General features: G+C 42.3%; 2 protein-coding genes across 5 annotated transcripts in view; one reads left to right on the top strand and one right to left on the bottom strand.

The window, feature by feature from the left end:
• Nucleotides 1–9322, top strand: part of mccc1 (methylcrotonoyl-CoA carboxylase 1 (alpha)) — a 37565-nt gene extending 28243 nt beyond the window's left edge. Inside the window, 1 exon segment of the mRNA XM_034179475.1 lies at nt 9310–9322. The gene's annotated coding sequence lies outside the window, so the exon portion shown is untranslated.
• atp11b (ATPase phospholipid transporting 11B (putative)) overlaps nt 612–16492 on the bottom strand; it is a 108348-nt gene continuing 92467 nt past the window's right edge. For 3 of the 4 annotated variants that reach the window (XR_004562964.1, XM_034179472.1, XM_034179473.1), the window contains 2 exons: nt 9946–10109; nt 612–2659 (listed from right to left, as the gene is read on the bottom strand). Coding sequence is in view for 3 of the 4 variants with exons in the window: in XM_034179472.1 (XP_034035363.1) it covers nt 2581–2659; nt 9946–10109 (243 nt within the window). In the remaining variant the exon portion in view is untranslated. Of the gene's footprint in view, nt 2660–9945; nt 10110–12894; nt 13395–16492 lie in introns of those variants that run through there. The other variant, XM_034179474.1, reaches the window with a different exon arrangement.

The following is a 16492-nucleotide window of genomic DNA, read 5'->3' as shown; positions in this document are numbered from 1 at the left end:
GCAGCAGAATATTAATATATGTGTCACATAGGGGCTGTGTAAATAAAGTGGCTTTGTACACGCCCCTAATGCACTATGCAGTTCAGACCGTGCGCTAGTTGCCAAGATATGGCCTTTAGTGCCGTGGATCACCTTAAGCCCGTCACACTGATGTCCCTCATTGGCCGATTAGTATCTAAGGTTTGAATCGGAGCAGAGAAATTTTGCCTGATGGACAGATTATATTTTGTAGAGGTCCATTTTTTTGATTTGGATTTTCCCGTAAAGAAACAGTGACTCAAAAACATCTGCACTTTAACTTACAGGTAATTCAATTTGTGGTATCAGAACAGTTTGCATTCAGCCTTGGGTCTAAATTTTCCCTCAATATTTGTGTTGACATTTTTAACAATGTTGCCATGGTGATCAAAACACCGCTGAACAGTTTTTGGTTTCAGAGATTTTGTGCAGTGTGATGAATTCTGGCACTGCGTATTAAAGTAGAAGATTAATATTCTTTACCGTGAACATCAGACAAAGAAAAACTTTTACACAACCTGCAACAGCATTTTTGTTTTTTTTGGGGTGGGGGGGTGTTACCTGAACATATTAGGACAACACGTGGACGAGTCTACAGATAAAATAGTTTCTCTTTAATATATTTAACAGCATCAACATTTTAACTCATCCAGGCATAGTGACAGAATATTAGGGACATGTAAGGAGGGAAAAAAAAATTCAGTCAAAACTTTGAGGAAAACGTATTTCACAAAGTCAGTTTACTGAGAAGTATTTTGAGAAACTTCAAGAGCACAATCCTTCAGATGATTTATATATAATGATAAAAAGTATTTTATGTTCTGGTTTATCAGCACCAATTATCAAAAACAAACAAGATCACAATGTTTTCTTCTCCCCAGAACTTAAATAATTTTTCTCAAATTACTTTATTCTCAAATTCTGACTTGATTCTAGCATCAGTTTTCTCCAAATTCCTTTGTCACAACAGAAAGACTAACTGAAAATTTGACATATTTCTGCTCTGTGGTACAGACACAAAAGATATTTTCACAGCTGGTATGAGGTCAAAGGTTAAAGAAGGAAAAATAAAGAACATTTTTGCTTTTAAGGTGCTCATACGATCCTTCTTTGGGTTGCGGGACGGAGCAATCCAGCGGGCAACTCCTGCTTCTGTTCTTGAACCCCTGAAAGCGTCATGTCATGCTTATCACAACGAAGCGACACTCGCACGGAGGTTCGCCCTGATCGCACAACTCATGTTGCGGCAGGTCAACGGTCTGAGATGTTGCTGCGTTTGTGTCATGCACGAGATAAACGTAAAGGAGGGGTGTATCGTAAAGAAAAACATCTTGCCCTCCCTCATTTTGTGTTACTGCGGCAACTGTGCCAATCAGTAACCATAGTAACAGAAGTATCCTACAACTCTGCGAGCAGTAACGGTCAGCAACTTAAAACAGTCATCTCCTACGTGACGCTGCGGCTCCTCGCTGTCACTTCAATTTGTCCTGTTTGAAGAACAGTCTCACTGGAAGACATTCGTTTGGAAAAAACTGCGACGTCTGGAAATACGTCGTGGAAAACGACAGCTGCCACACAAACATGCACACAAAAACATGAGCTCGATGGTGATGACCATGATCCGAAAAAATAAAGGATTTTTGATGGATGATGTGCAAACGCTTATGAATGGAATCACATTTAAATAAATCAAAATAAAAAAAATGTCTGCTGGAGTAAAGACGGATGTTCTCTCGTGAATCGGCCGTATTTTGTGGAAGCATCTTGCCGTTAAAACCCCATCAACAAATTTTCATCTTAAAATACTCCCGGAACACACAGACGTGTTTAATGTCAAGATGCTTCCTCTTCAGCGGGCGGAATGAACAGGAGTCATTTAAGGACAATGAGTTTCCAAACAAAAACAATAACCGGAACATGAACAACAAACAAGAGTGCACCTTCAACAGTCAACCTGAAAACGTATGGCTTTAGGACCGGACCTTGTCCGGCCTCCTTCACACGAGACGCAAGGTCTGAACAGTCACGACGACAAGAAAGAGCAGCGTGAATGATCTTCGTCCTCATAACAAAAATAAGCTGGAGCACGGTCAGGCACAAAAATAAACACTTTAGTTCCGTCTTTGGTACCACAGCGGACCCACCGGGTGCTACAGAACCACACAAACGCAGCCGAGGAGACTCCAGTTCAACGACACGTTGAGGTGACGTGTTGGGTCTGCACACTGTGGAGCATCGTGGACGATCCCAGTACTTTGGTCCTGTTAAATGTTTCAGAGTCCAGATCTTCAGTCAGTCTGTGGAGATGTTGGCGCTGGCGAGTTCTGTCTGTCAGCTACAGAAAACCTTTAGCTGGTTGAGTTTTAAAAGTGTTTTTACACTTTTGCATAACTCACCAACATGCCAGTGCTGGATCCCGAGTGTTGACAGTTCAAGTTCCTTCCAGGAAATGAATCAAAAGGATCCAGAAAGTTGAGGACTGGTTTCACGTAACATTTATTTAAACTGAGGTGTGGTCCTAAAATGAAGGCGCGGGTTGTGGGCGGAGTTACAGTCTGGGTGTCAGCAGCGGGCCTCGATGGGCGACAGCGTCAGGATGGTGCGGTCGTTTGAGTGGAAGTTCTCAGAGTCCCTCCAACACCTGAAAACAGGCAGCAGTGACTGAGGGTTAGGAGGCGGAGTCTGTGCATGGGGAGGGGCTAGGCAGAGTCTGTGCATAGGGAGGGGCTAGATTGTTACCAATCAAAGGCTATTTCTCCACCACAGACTGAAAAACGTTTACACAAGCAGGTTAGAAGGAACAAAGGATGTAAAACAGTAATAATAAATGAATGTAATAAAAGTTATGACTGAGTATCAAAAGTCTCTTGTCATTAACACAGAACCAGCAGGGGGCGAACACATGAATATCTCCAGGTCAATGAAAATGTGTTATTTCCATCTATCTTTAGCAAATACAAACAAGCAAGGAAAATCTGCCACGTCAGCAGTTCTAATCATAAACTCAGTGGTTTTGCAAGGACACCAGTGAGGGAAGCCACCTAAACAACTGTGATAACTCAAAGAATTATAGGCTTATCTGCCTCCAAAACCTTTGTTTGTTAGAGCACTTTCTTACACAACTTCACAGTAGAGGGGAACAGATACGGTTTTTTAAACACACGTGAAATTTCAGCTAAAGCCAGAAGGCATGACGGGAGCCAAGATTTGATCAGTCTTGTATGAAAATCCTTCTGTGTTAATCTGTACAACTGGTGATCCAACAGAGAAAAGGTGCACTGTGCACAGTCTCTCCGATCACAGCCACAGAAGCCTATAACTCAGTGTTATGGCTATCTTGGTGGCTTCTCTCACTAACATCACTGCAGTCGCACAGATTTTGAAAAATGCCTACTGCAGACTGATTTACTGTTTCTATTTTTTAATGATGGATGTCGTAAAACCTGTCTTACAAGGTTGATGTGATATTTTTGTTAAACCCCTTAAATCAAAGCTTAAAGTTGATACTAAAAGCTCATTTTGATTTCAGCTTCATTGTGGTGGTGGTCGGAGACAAAATTACAATTATGTCAGTCCAATACTTATGGACATGATGGTAACAACACAGAACAAACAAAAATCCAGATTACTCAGAACAACAAGGTTCTGAACTGTGGTAATACAGTGCACCCAGAAAGTATTCACAGCACCATGAAATTTTTTTTTTCCCCCTCAAAATTATGCACACAACACCCCATGAAGACGTGAAAGTTGTTTTTTTTAAAGATTTTTGAAAAAAAAAAAAAAAAAAAAAAAAAATCACATGTACATAAGTATTCACAGTCTTTGAGAAGTTTCTGCAGCTTAATTCAAGTCCACCTGGGGTAAATTCAGTTGATTGGACACAATTTGGAAACACACACCTGTCTACATATAAGGTCCCACAGTTGACAGAGCACAAACCAAGCAGGAACTGTCTGTAGACCTCCAAGACAGGATTGTCTTGAGACAAATCAGGGGAAGGGTACAGAAACATTTCTGGTGCTTTGAAGGTCCCAATGAGCACAGTGGCCTCCAACATCTATAAATGTAATAAGTTCGATCCACGAGGACTCTCCTAGAGCTGGCCGCCCGTCTAAACTGAGCAATCGTGGGAGAAGGACCTTAGTCAGGGAGGTGACCAAGAACCCGATGGTCACTATCAGAGCTCCAGCATTCCTCTGTGGAGAGAGGAGAACCTTCCAGAAGGACAACTATCTCTGCAGCAATCCACCAATCAGACCTGTATGGTAGAGTGACCAGATGGAAGCCACTCCTTTCTAAAAAGCACATGACAGCCGCCTGGAGTTTGCCAAAAGCCACCTGAAGGACTCAGACCATGAGAAACAAAATTCTCTGGTCTGATGAATCAAAGATTGAACTCTTTGGTGTGAATGCCAGGTGTTATATTTGTAGGAAACCAGGCACCATCCCTACAGTGAAGCATGTTGGTTGGTGGCAGCATCATGCTGTGAGGATGTTTTTCAGCAGCAGGAACTGGGAGACTAGTCAGGATTGAGGGGAAAGATGAATGCAGCAATGTACAGAGACATCCTGGATGTAAACCTGCTCCAGAGCGCTCTTGACCTCAGACTGGGGCGACGGTTCATCTTTCAGCAGGATGATGACCCTAAACACACAGCCAAGATATCAAAGGAGTGGCTTCAGGACAGCTCTCTGAATGTCCCTTGAGTGACCCAGCCAGAGCCCAGACCTGAATCCAATTCAACATCTCTGGAGAGATCTGAAAATGGCTGAGCACTGACGCTCCCTATCCAACCTGATGGAGCTTAAGAGATGCTGCAAAGAGGAATGGATAAAACTGCCCAAAGATAGGTGCACCAAGCTTGTGGCATAGTATTCAACAATACTGGAGGCTGTAATTGCTGCCAAAGGTGCATCAACAAAGTACTTAACGAAGGCTGTGAATACTTATGTACATGTGATTTCTTAGTCTGTTTTTAATGACTGTGCAAAAAAGCTTTATTTAAAAAAAAAACTTTTTCATGAATTACTCCATTTTGGTATAAGGCTGTAACATAAAATGTAGAAAAAGTGAAGTGCTGTGAATACTTTCTGGATGCACTGTATCTGTGGAAAACGGTTTAATGTTTTCCACAGATTGTGACAACTGCTTCTGATGTGAAAACAGAAGAACCAACAAGGATTTAGAGTATATGCCTCCCTGGTGGCCACAATGACAAATTAAAAACACACCCAGTGCAGTATTTGCCTTCTGTGCAACACATGAAGGCTTTGATATTGTGCAGACAGACAGACACACAGATGGACTGACTCTGACCTCACCTGTGGACTGCTGTTTGATGACATGAGACCTGAGATACTCAACTGATGGATTCAAATCAATAAATCATGAAAGAAAATCAGGACCATCAACCACCATCATTCTTGCGTCACGGGTTTGAAGGTAAACTGCAGCGGCTATAAAAAAGTACTTTGGATAACTACTGTTTTTAATTGTTTGTCAAACAAAAAATGTTTAGCTTTAAAAAAATTTTTTTAAACCCTCAAAGTGAAAACAAGCATTTTTAATCTCCTTTTTAATTTAAATTCTACAACAAAATATTTGAATGCATAAGTATTTGCCCCCTTTATTTTCACAAAATCATCACTTTCATCATCACGGGTTAAGAAACATTAACGAAAAATATGCACAAAGAAGCTACAAAAGGAAAAGATCACAAAAAAAAAAAAAACATACTGTTGCGAATAATTAGGGGCGTGGTTGCTTTGAGTGAGAGGTAGTGTGCGCTGCTGAGCCCAGAGTTCCACTAATAAGCCAGTCATAATTTTTATTAACTAACCAGTTAGTGCACTTGCTTCCAAAAACAGAAGGTTCCCAGCTCAAGACCCATGTGCAGTCTCCACGTCATGTGGAAGGGCATCTAGGGTGAAACTTGTGCCAAATAAATAAGCAGATCCATACTGGACCTGCTTTGGTGGGCTTTGAGCAAAGAAGGGAGAAGCCGAAAGAACTTAAAGTATTTATCCAAGAAACCAGTCATGAAAAGCACAGCCCAGTCTGAGCCTGTTACCTTTAGCTTGTTTGGTAAATAGTGCTGCCAACATGGTGACGCTCAGAGCCGTGATATTTGATCTTCCAAGTCGCTCTTTAGAAAGTGTGTAGGCGATGTTTGTCCAGATGATATAAAGTCTGTGATCACTGGTCACAGGATCGAGCAAACTCGCATCTCGAGTCGTTCATGATGGAGGCTGGTCTGGTTCAGGCCGTGACCTGCTCTGTTCACCAAGTAGAAACAACAGGTTGGTCACTTTTTTGTCCCAAAATTCTTCAAGTGGAGCAATGACCCCACCTCATGGACATTTACCAGTAATGCAGGTAAAAGAGAGTTTCTTCATATTCACAGACTTCTTTGCCCTGATCTGTGTGATACCAACAGCAGTAAAAGCAATAATTTAAGTCTATATAATAAAAGGGGGCAAATATTTCTGTGCTCTAATTCTGTGTTTTTATTTGTTTTACGTCACGTTGTTGAGCTTTGTTTTCACGTTGATAATAAAAAGCATATATTTAACAATTATTGTAAAAAGAAGCCCAAATGTGTCTTTTCCACTTTATGTGATTAAACAATAAAAACGGGTAAATGCCCAAAGGGTGAGTACTTCTATAGACACTGTACACCTCAGTTTTTTTTTTTAAATACCCCGATTGCAGTACTAACAAAGTACTTCTAAAACAAATGTGCATTTGTCGTACAGCTACAGAAATCTATTCGTGAAGGACTGAGGTGTATTTTGAGAACTAACCAATTGGTGATTGAGTCAGAAGAGAAAGAGGACACAACAAGAAAGCTACATCTGGGTCTTTCAGGTCACAACAATCCATTGCGGCACCCACGCTGACTGTCAACACGTTCAAACTTCTGATCTCAGGACTGAAAGGAGTTTGAAGCTTTTTCTCTTAACTATTCTCACTGATTTTATGGCATGAAGACAACCATTTTAAGACCCGCTGAGAAAAAAGGCTGAATCACTCCCGAGTTAAAACTGAACCGAGCGAGGCTTTTGGAGGCAAAGCTCACATGGAACATTAACAGTATGTCAATAATTAAAGCAGAAGGTCAAATACACAAACAGAGTGGGAGGAGCCACAGACGCGTACAGGTTCAACAGTGTGCACAAAACACCAAAGACAACCGCAGCCTCCATGCAACGCAACAGTCTGGATATTCTCGTTTTACAGCCAGACGTCCATGAGAGCAGTGGAGATGGTGTGGAAAAATAAAGAAGAGCAACACTGAAAAGGTAAGCCCCACCCACCCAGAACAGCCCAGGTTATAAAACAAGCACACCTGTGAAGTTGGACAAGCAGACATAGTTTCAGGATCCTGTAGAAAAAGAATAGAAGAAGAAAAGGGAAAAACTACACTTCCCAGCAACCTCTCTGGTTTTGGGTGTGGTCCCCTTTAGAACAACACCCACCTATTTAGCTAGCTGTAAGTCAAGCAGATATTTGGGCTTCTGACAGATGAGTGTTACATAGTTTATATTGTCTACAAAGTGTAAATATGCATTGTTGTATTTCTGGTTGAGCAGGTTGGCGTGTGGGCGTGTGGCAGTACGCAGCATTAAGGCCAAACGTGGGTGAAGTTTTTCAGTTTATTGGTTCGAGGGATGAGGTGGAGATAAAACTGAACCAGACTCAGACCAATCAGCGGTTCTTTACCGCATTACTTTAACGTTCTGGGAGCACAAACGACCTGTTTGCCATTTTGAAAGAATCCGATCGTTTGCTTCGTGCCGAGCTCAGAAACAAATCAATTCTCCCTCAGTGAGCATTCATCTAAGTCAAATGAAGCTTTTAAATCTAATCTAATGGGAACAGCTTCCTCACCTTTTTCTGAAATTGAAACTGATTAGTCGTTTCCATGGTTACACGTCCCACACTCTGATACAGCACTGGCCTCCTGTCCAAAAGGTCGGCGGTTCAAATCCTGACTAGGACAGACTTGATCCCTCCCTGCTGCTCTCCCAGCAGAGTGATTTTATTTGGGAGGGTGTCAGTACATCATTCTGAGTAGTTTTCACACCTGGCTGAGCTCAGCGGAAAGTTTTCCCGAGCTGCGCATCGGCACAACTTGTGTGTGCCCCCGAGGGACAGTTGGCATGCTGCTCGGGATACTTCAAAATAATTTGGAAGAGGTGGATTAAACGTGAAGGTTTTGAACATGTCGGATGTTTTCGCGAACTCTGTTGATCTTCCAGCCACCTGGCGTCGGTGCAAACTGCTGTCCGATTTTATGCAGTGGAAAGAATGACCCCGAGATGAGAGTTGAGGATGGAGTGCATAAGTTCACGTGGAGTTATACTATGTTGTGCCAAGCCAATCCCGAGCCAAGCATGAGTGGGGCCAAGCTGGGAGTCCACCAAAAGCTCGGAGACAGGAGGAGAAGAAAAAAAAAAAAATTTTCCCGACTTTTTCCGAGCAGTGTGACTGGTCGAGAGGACTGGCTAGCAAACTTGGTCAGACGTAAGAGCTACTTTAGCGTCACCTGAATTATTTGCTCTCGTGCTTTGCTAAATGTTGAAACTGGCTACAATCTGCTAAACCACAGTGATCCCACAGGTTCAAGGGGCGGGGTTACGGAAGGTGCTTCCCTTATTTGACCTGCATACAGCTGTTAACTATATGAACACACAGTGAACATGCAAACGCCACCCAGACACACGAAAAGTCCACAAATGCAACATCTTCATTACTGATCTAATAAAAACAGAGCGCCAGCGGTATTGACTTATCAGCAAATCAATCAATAACCCTTCTGAGTCACAGGGACTTAGGTAAAAAAAGAAAAGAAAAAAAAAAGAAGCTAATCTTTAAAGCTGGACTGAAGATTATTTTTTGGTAAATCGTAGCCTTCTGGAGCTGCCGATGTGTTAAACCTCAACAATACCTAGTAAGGTCGTAAAACCCATCACACGCTTCCCTGTCGCTTTGCGAGTCCAAATATTAAAAACAAATATTTTCAGGGCTACCAAGTGCAGCTTTAAGGCCAATTTTCCTCAGATGTGCATCTGTTTATCTGTCGGGTCGAAACCCTCCAATGAAAAACAAACATGTACGAATCAGTAACAGACACAAATGTTTGGAGTATGCGTTAAAGTGCAAAGTCGCATTTAGACAGTGACCTGCGATTCAAGTGTGGCACAAAATACAGACATCTTTACATACATAACAGACAGTGAAGACAAACACAGTAGACAAAATACACTCATGTTTGGTCAACACAGATGAGACAGGTTACATCGTGCGACAGACACGTAAACGTCCACTGCGTTCATTTATTAAACTAACCGACTTAACCAGCGAGGTCCTGCAAATGTTCTCTCCGAACTTCCTTCACAACTGTGTCAGTGCGTGCACACACCGACATGTATGATGTTTTTGCATAGGCGCGCAAGACAAATGCGCCAAAACAAGAAAGTGACGCATTTTGATTTGACCATATAAAGTCGTAGAGCATTCCGAGATGTTTGAATTGTACACGTCTAATTTGGCTGGCTGCTTCTTCGGCATATGTTGTGAAAGAAACTGGCCCAAAATTTGCAGAAGCTCCAACGTGACCAGTATCCACACCAGTCCCTGGTCTCTGGGTTTGGGTATAAAGTGTCATATTCATACCAGTGCAATGAAGTCAGGCTCAATTACAACGGCAAGACTGTTCACGGACTTTGAGTAAAATAGTTTTAATCCACAAAGTCTAGAGCCTCTAGCCTTAAACGACTCGGAGCTTGACGGATAAAACCTTGTTCTGCCACAACTCACTGTGGATGTGATTAAGAAACACAAACTGAAACACAGCAGCCCGACTGTTCATCAGGATTCATTATCACTGTTGCTGTCATCATTTCTGCTAGTCGCCCCACCTGTTGCCGTGGCTCACTACGTGACAGTGGTTGGCGCTGGCCTGGCACTGCCCGGTCATTTGCTCCAGGAAGCGGGCCAGGCGGAAACAGCCGCTCTGCCCATGTTGGTAGCAGCACAGGGACTCCACACAGCTGAGGGCCTCCGCCTGGGAGTCTGATAGAGACTAGAGGAGAAAGACAGAGGGCGATGGAGGTGCAACATGAAAGTGGTAGAAATGAGGAGCAGGAGATAGAAGCAGAAGAGAACATCAGCACAGTGCAGGCTAACAGTAAAGTTCTGAGAGAATAATAAGGGTAGCTGAGGGGAGACATACAGCATGCAGTCACACAAACAATGAGTGACATAAACCATGCTATAAAAAACTGAAATGTTCAAATTAATACACATTATATTCATAAACACAAACAAGAAAAATGTCAGTGATTTTCCGTTATTGCCTTGTCCTTTACGCATAATCACATCAGACTGAAGAGCAACTGAACCAGACTCCAGCGGACACAATTCTGAAACTCAAGGTTATGACCGGCAGGATTCCCCTACCATTACATAGGCCAGGCAAGCCGCCAGTGCAAAGCGGGCGGGGTGCTGGGACACAAATCCTCACTAAGGACACGACAGATGAAAATCAACCTCCATTAATACGGGCAGCAAAGTCACAAAACATGTCATAACTTCTTAAATGTGCATTTTAATGTAGAAACAGTGTCTTATATTTGGTTTAAGTGTGATTCTACTTCCCGTCAGTACATTATTCCATGTTTCAGGCTTAACTGCATAAAGTATTTGTTACCCTTAAGTTTCATGAATCCCAACTGAAAGATCTTTGACTTTTCAACACATTTATGACCCATCTACAATCTAATTCAACATACGGCTGATGTATCAAAGCCAATTAAAGCATAATGAGGAAAACCACAAAAGACTAAAGTCCTCCAGTAATCACAGAACAGATTCACAGATTTATTCCTAGAGGTGGATAAATAAATATTTAGACATTTAACAATTTCTGTAATTTTGCCTCTGTACAGTGGTGTTGAACTGAAACCACTGAGATGTGCTTCGAGTGTAGAATTTTAGGTTAAACTCCAAATAACAAAACAGTGTGATTTACATAAACTCAAATCAGTACCTGTATATGGATATTCGTATTTGTTTTCGCACACCTGAGCACTGTGTGAATGCTTCGAATGATAAATTTTGTGCCGCTTGCACTTTCAGGGCCACAAACTCAAAACTGCTGCTGTGTATCTGTGCAATAATTGACACAAAGCTGTCAGAGATCAAAAATCTATTGTCTGACTCATCAGAATTTTCAATGAGCAGGTGAAGCTCTGGCAGACGAGGCTAAATGAAGTTGCTGCGTTGAAACCTTTGGGATCAGGTGGCTCAGTTGATCTGAGTCAGCAGCAGCCGTGTGAGAGGCAGAGTGATGAGGGGAGGAAAAAAAGGCAAGAAGAAGAGTGTGAGGTCACAGTCACCTCATTTGTATCTCTGCTCTCTACAAATTCATTACAAATAAAACGGATTTTTCTAGGATACCCATTAAACAACATTTGACCACATCAAAATACAAATTAAGTTCCAGCTTTAAACAGAGAACAGAGGAGGTACTCTGAAAGAGTTCTAAAGTAGTTCCACCTCATGGCGGCTTTTGTTGGCTAAGTGCTTAAAATGTGCGTTTCATGGCGCTCAAACACAAACACTTCCTGACGTTGGCACTTTGCAGCAGAAATCTGACACACTTTGGCTGAAGACCAAACTTCTGCTTCTCAGCCAGCAGCAGGAAAACGCAGACGGGACAAAAGTGAACGTCAATGACTCCGGGTGTGACAAATGTCCCTGTGTCAGGCACGGACAGTTTGCTGTATAAAAAGTCTTGAAGTTTGTTCTTGATACTAATGTTACAACAAAGAGATGGAGAAGCTGAATTTGAGGACCATTAGAAATCCACAGCTGTAGCTGTGGATGTTAATGCCGGGCTAGTATCTGTCGGTCTGGTTTATTTATCTTCAGACTTCATTAACTGGACGGTGACAGATTTAGTAGTTTCGATGGAACCAATAAATCAGCGATTGGTCAGTAATGAAGTGCAGATTAATCAAAGCTGTAAATTTGAGGTTCTGGTGGACAAAGTTGGTGATTTTGCAGTTTTCAGCAGCAGTACAACTTGAATAAATGTTGAGGGAACCGATGATTGATTATCAAATGACAAATCATAAAGATGTGGGAGGAAAAACGGCAACAGGCTTTCTGAGAAATCAGCACCTCATCAGAACACAGCACAGGAGGCTACAAAGTCAGTGACATCATACCGTAACATAATTTATATGGACCTGAACCCCCCCGGGGTGGGCTGCGAAGGTACTGCAACCCATCTAAATTCTTGACGATTTCTGGGTTCTAGAGAAGGTTCCCAGTTCCTGATATGTTCTGCCAAGTGAAGAGGCACCTGCACTCCCCCCCCCAACGCGCACACAAACACACACAAAATTAATTTGAAAGTTTTAAATTAGATAAACAAACAAACAGCTTCTATAAGTAAAAAATGAGGTCAGACTTTAAAGGACAAACAGATGAACCTAATTGTAAACATACAATGACATCATTCAGGCTTCAATAAACAGTAACGCCGGCATCACACGGGACGGTGAGAGGCAGCAGACTCAACAGGAGACCTGGTCAAGTCACACACACCAAACTTGTGCCAGGGTGCACGAGTTCCACCGTGTGTTTTGGGCACGGTTAAGACCCCACAGCCATCGTGTAGCACTGGCTCAGCGCCACTGAAGCAACCGGACAGCTACATTTATGAAGTTCTTGCAGCTTGGAACAAACTTTTCCAGCTGGGCCAGCAGTCATTTGGAACGGCCACAGCTGGAACACATCTGCAGATCAATGGCACCCAGCACATGCAGACATGTTCTGATCACGACGTGAGGTGTTGCATCTTGTTGGGCCGTGCCGTGTGACGCCGGCAAGTACAAAGGTGGCAGGAGAATGTAGAAATTAAAACATGAAGACAATGAAGTCAGCATGCCAACAGCATTCTCTCTGCCTAAACCCCAGTGATTCAGGGGGTAAACTGAGACCAGATTTGGGAAGAATGGGGTCTTACATAGAGATGGGGTCACTCGAGGACGTGAAGGGTAGGATGGGATAATTCATGGTTGGAAGACGACAGCTTGGGGGTGGGGACAAATAGGGGGGTATGCAGCGGTTGTTGATGCTTACGGTTGGCTGGTTGTCAGATGAAGCCATAATGCTGAGGCAGTGAGAGTACAGGGGACAACAGAAGTGAAGAATGGTACTACCTAGGGGAGCAGGGGTCGGGGCTGGGGGCAGCAGGGGGAGGATAAGCAGCTAGCAGGTGCCAATTGTCCTCCCCTGGGCTCCGCTGGACTTTAACAGGGTCATATTCTGGGTCGACTGAACCCTCACCCTCTTCCATCTGAAGGACACAAGATGCTTACAGTGAGCACTGTGGTCTACCAGCTCATCAGGCCGCCAGGTAGACTGCTAGTTGGCCAGTCGGCCAGTCAGTCAAACGGGACTGCTGGCTGACTGGTAATATGTCAAAAAAAAAAATTAACATTTACCTTCACAGGTAACCTTTGAATCCATTTATTTATTTTTCGTAATAGCAAGAGTCGACTTTGTTACTTTGTTAAGACATTCTTTCAGAAATCTGACTTAAGCTTTAGTATCAGACTAAACAATCAAGGTGAATGTGGATGTCCCCCCCCCCCCCCCCCCCGTGTTTGTTCACCAACCAGCAGATTAATTAATTAGTCAGTTAGTAAGCAAGCCCAATAACCAGTCAGCCAGCAAGTCAGTACAGGCTGCACAGAAGGAAAGGTCAAAGTGTGACCTTCAGCTGATAACGAGACCAAATAAATCCTGGTCATTTTTTAAAGCCCTTCACAAGTGACCTCACAAAGAGAAACGTGTATATTCAAAGATAAAGCTTCCAATTTCCCCGACACCAATCTGAAATGCTTCTAATGACATCACAACTGAAAGCAATTAGTTACTACTTCAGGAACTAAGAAATAAATACAAACTGAGCAGCGCAGTCTCATTTGAGGACAGGTGCTAAAGGGGTAAAATATGATGTATATGATGTAATTTTTCTACTTCCGGGAACAGAAACGTGGCACTTTCTTTGAGTTTTTGGGCAAATTACACACAAACAAAGTGAAAATGCAAAGAAAAAGTGACGATGCAGTGGGAAAGTGGACAGTGGGTTGCGGGTTTTTATGATCCGAAGCTCAAACATGTCGAGGCGGTTGTGCAGGCGAGAGAACACAGCTACTCTGGCTACCTATAACACTTAACGACATGACAGCTCATACAACCCCTGGCAAAAATTATGGAATCACCGGCCTCAGAGGATGTTCATTCAGTTGTTTAATTTTGTAGAAAAAAAGCAGATCACAGACATGACACAAAACTAAAGTCATTTCAAATGGCAACTTTCTGGCTTTAAGAAACACTATAAGAAATCAAGAAAAAAAAAAAAAAGATTGTGGCAGTTACTTTTTTAGACCAAGCAGAGGAAAAAAATATGGAATCACTCAATTCTGAGGAAAAAATTATGGAATCACCCTGTAAATTTTCATCCCCCCCCAAATTAACACCTGCATCAAATCAGATCTGCTCATTGACACTGACCCTATGCCATGACATTGACCCTATGTGTCTTTTTGCAAGGAATGTTTTTGCAGTTTTTGCTCTATGGCAAGATGCATTATCATCTTGAAAAATGATTTCATCATCCCCAAACATCCTTTCAATTGTCCAAAATATCAACATAAACTTGTGCATTTATTGATGATGTAATGACAGCCATATCCCCAGTGCCTTTACCTGACATGCAGCCCCATATCATCAATGACTGTGGAAATTTACATGTTCTCTTCAGGCAGTCATCTTTATAAATCTCATTGGAACGGCACCAAACAAAAGTTCCAGCATCATCACCTTGCCCAATGCAGATTTGAGATTCATCACTGAATATGACTTTCATCCAGTCATCTACAGTCCACAATTGCTTTTCCTTAGCCCATTGTAACCTTGTTTTTTTCTGTTTAGGTGTTAATGATGCCTTTCGTTTAGCTTTTCTGTATGTAAACCCCATTTCCTTTAGGCGGTTTCTTACAGTTCGGTCACAGACGTTGACTCCAGTTTCCTCCCATTCGTTCCTCATTTGTTGTACATTTTTCGATTTTTGAGACATATTGCTTTAAGTTTTGTCTTGACGCTTTGATGTCTTCCTTTGTCTACCGGTATGTTTGCCTTTAACAACCTTCCCATGTTTGTATTTGGTCCAGAGTTTAGACACAGCTGACTGTGAACAACCAACATCTTTTGCAACATTGCGTGATGATTTACTCTCTTTTAAGAGTTTGATAATCCTCTCCTTTGTTTCAATTGACATCTCTCGTGTTGGAGCCATGATTCATGTCAGTCCACTTGGTGCAACAGCTCTCCAAGGTGTGTTCACTCCTTTTTAGATGCAGACTAACGAGCAGATCTAATATGATGCAGGTGTTAGTTTTGGGGATGAAAATTTACAGGGTGATTCCATAATTTTTTCCTCAAAATTGAGTGATTCCATATTTTTTTCCTCTGCTTGGTCTAAAAAAGTAACCGTTACTGACTGCCACAATCTTTTTTTCTTGATTTCTTATAGTGTTTCTTAAAGCCAGAAAGTTGCCATTTGAAATGACTTTAGTTTTGTGTCATGTCTGCGATCTGCTTTTTTTCTACAAAATGAAACAACTGAATGAACATCCTCCGAGGCCGGTGATTCCATAATTTTTGCCAGGGGTTGTATTTGCCTCGTCTTCCCTTCTCCACTGGGAACTGAAAAAAATGCACTTTTCGCGACTGCTTTGGTGATTGTTGTACTTTCAGCACACTGCTGAAAGTACAACAGTACACCATTTTCCGTGTGAAGTTACACTGTGCATAAACTGCGCAACGGGAGCAGCTGTCCCCATAAGTAGTCAAATCCCGCAATATCATGCAGGGTTCAAATGAGACTGCGTTGCCCTATTACTGCTTTATGGCTTTTTTAATTGTCAGTTTAGTCAAGAGGTCACTGGAGCAAGGCTTTAATTTCTCAGACCAAAAAAAAAAACAAAATCAGGAAAATAAATAAAATGAATGCAGTGGCAAGAAGGCAGAGCGTGTTAGAAACCACTGTAAAACTGAGCAAGTTTTGAGAAAAGTTACTTTCCATCACACGTACAATCTATTAGCATTCTAACCAATTAACCTGCTGCTGAATCCATCAGAGCTAACGAACACCCGAGAGTGCCCCCTGGGTGCTTTAGTGATTACCTCTTGCTAATCTAATTAGGAAAAAAAAAGAAAAAAGAAAATGGGGGGGGGGGGGGGGGGGTACAATGATGCTGTGATTCTTTCACAGGATTAGCAGCAATCTTCCATTCCAGCTTATTAATTAATCAAAAACCCAGACAGAGCTTTAATTCATTTGAAAGCTTGACTCAGTCTTGTCCATCCAAATTGGAAGTCCCAAAA

The sequence above is a fragment of the Thalassophryne amazonica genome, chromosome 10 (assembly GCF_902500255.1).
Source record: "Thalassophryne amazonica chromosome 10, fThaAma1.1, whole genome shotgun sequence".
Classification (NCBI taxonomy): domain Eukaryota; kingdom Metazoa; phylum Chordata; class Actinopteri; order Batrachoidiformes; family Batrachoididae; genus Thalassophryne; species Thalassophryne amazonica.
Note: the sequence above shows the minus strand (reverse complement) of the source record. Positions and strands in the feature narration are given on the sequence as shown.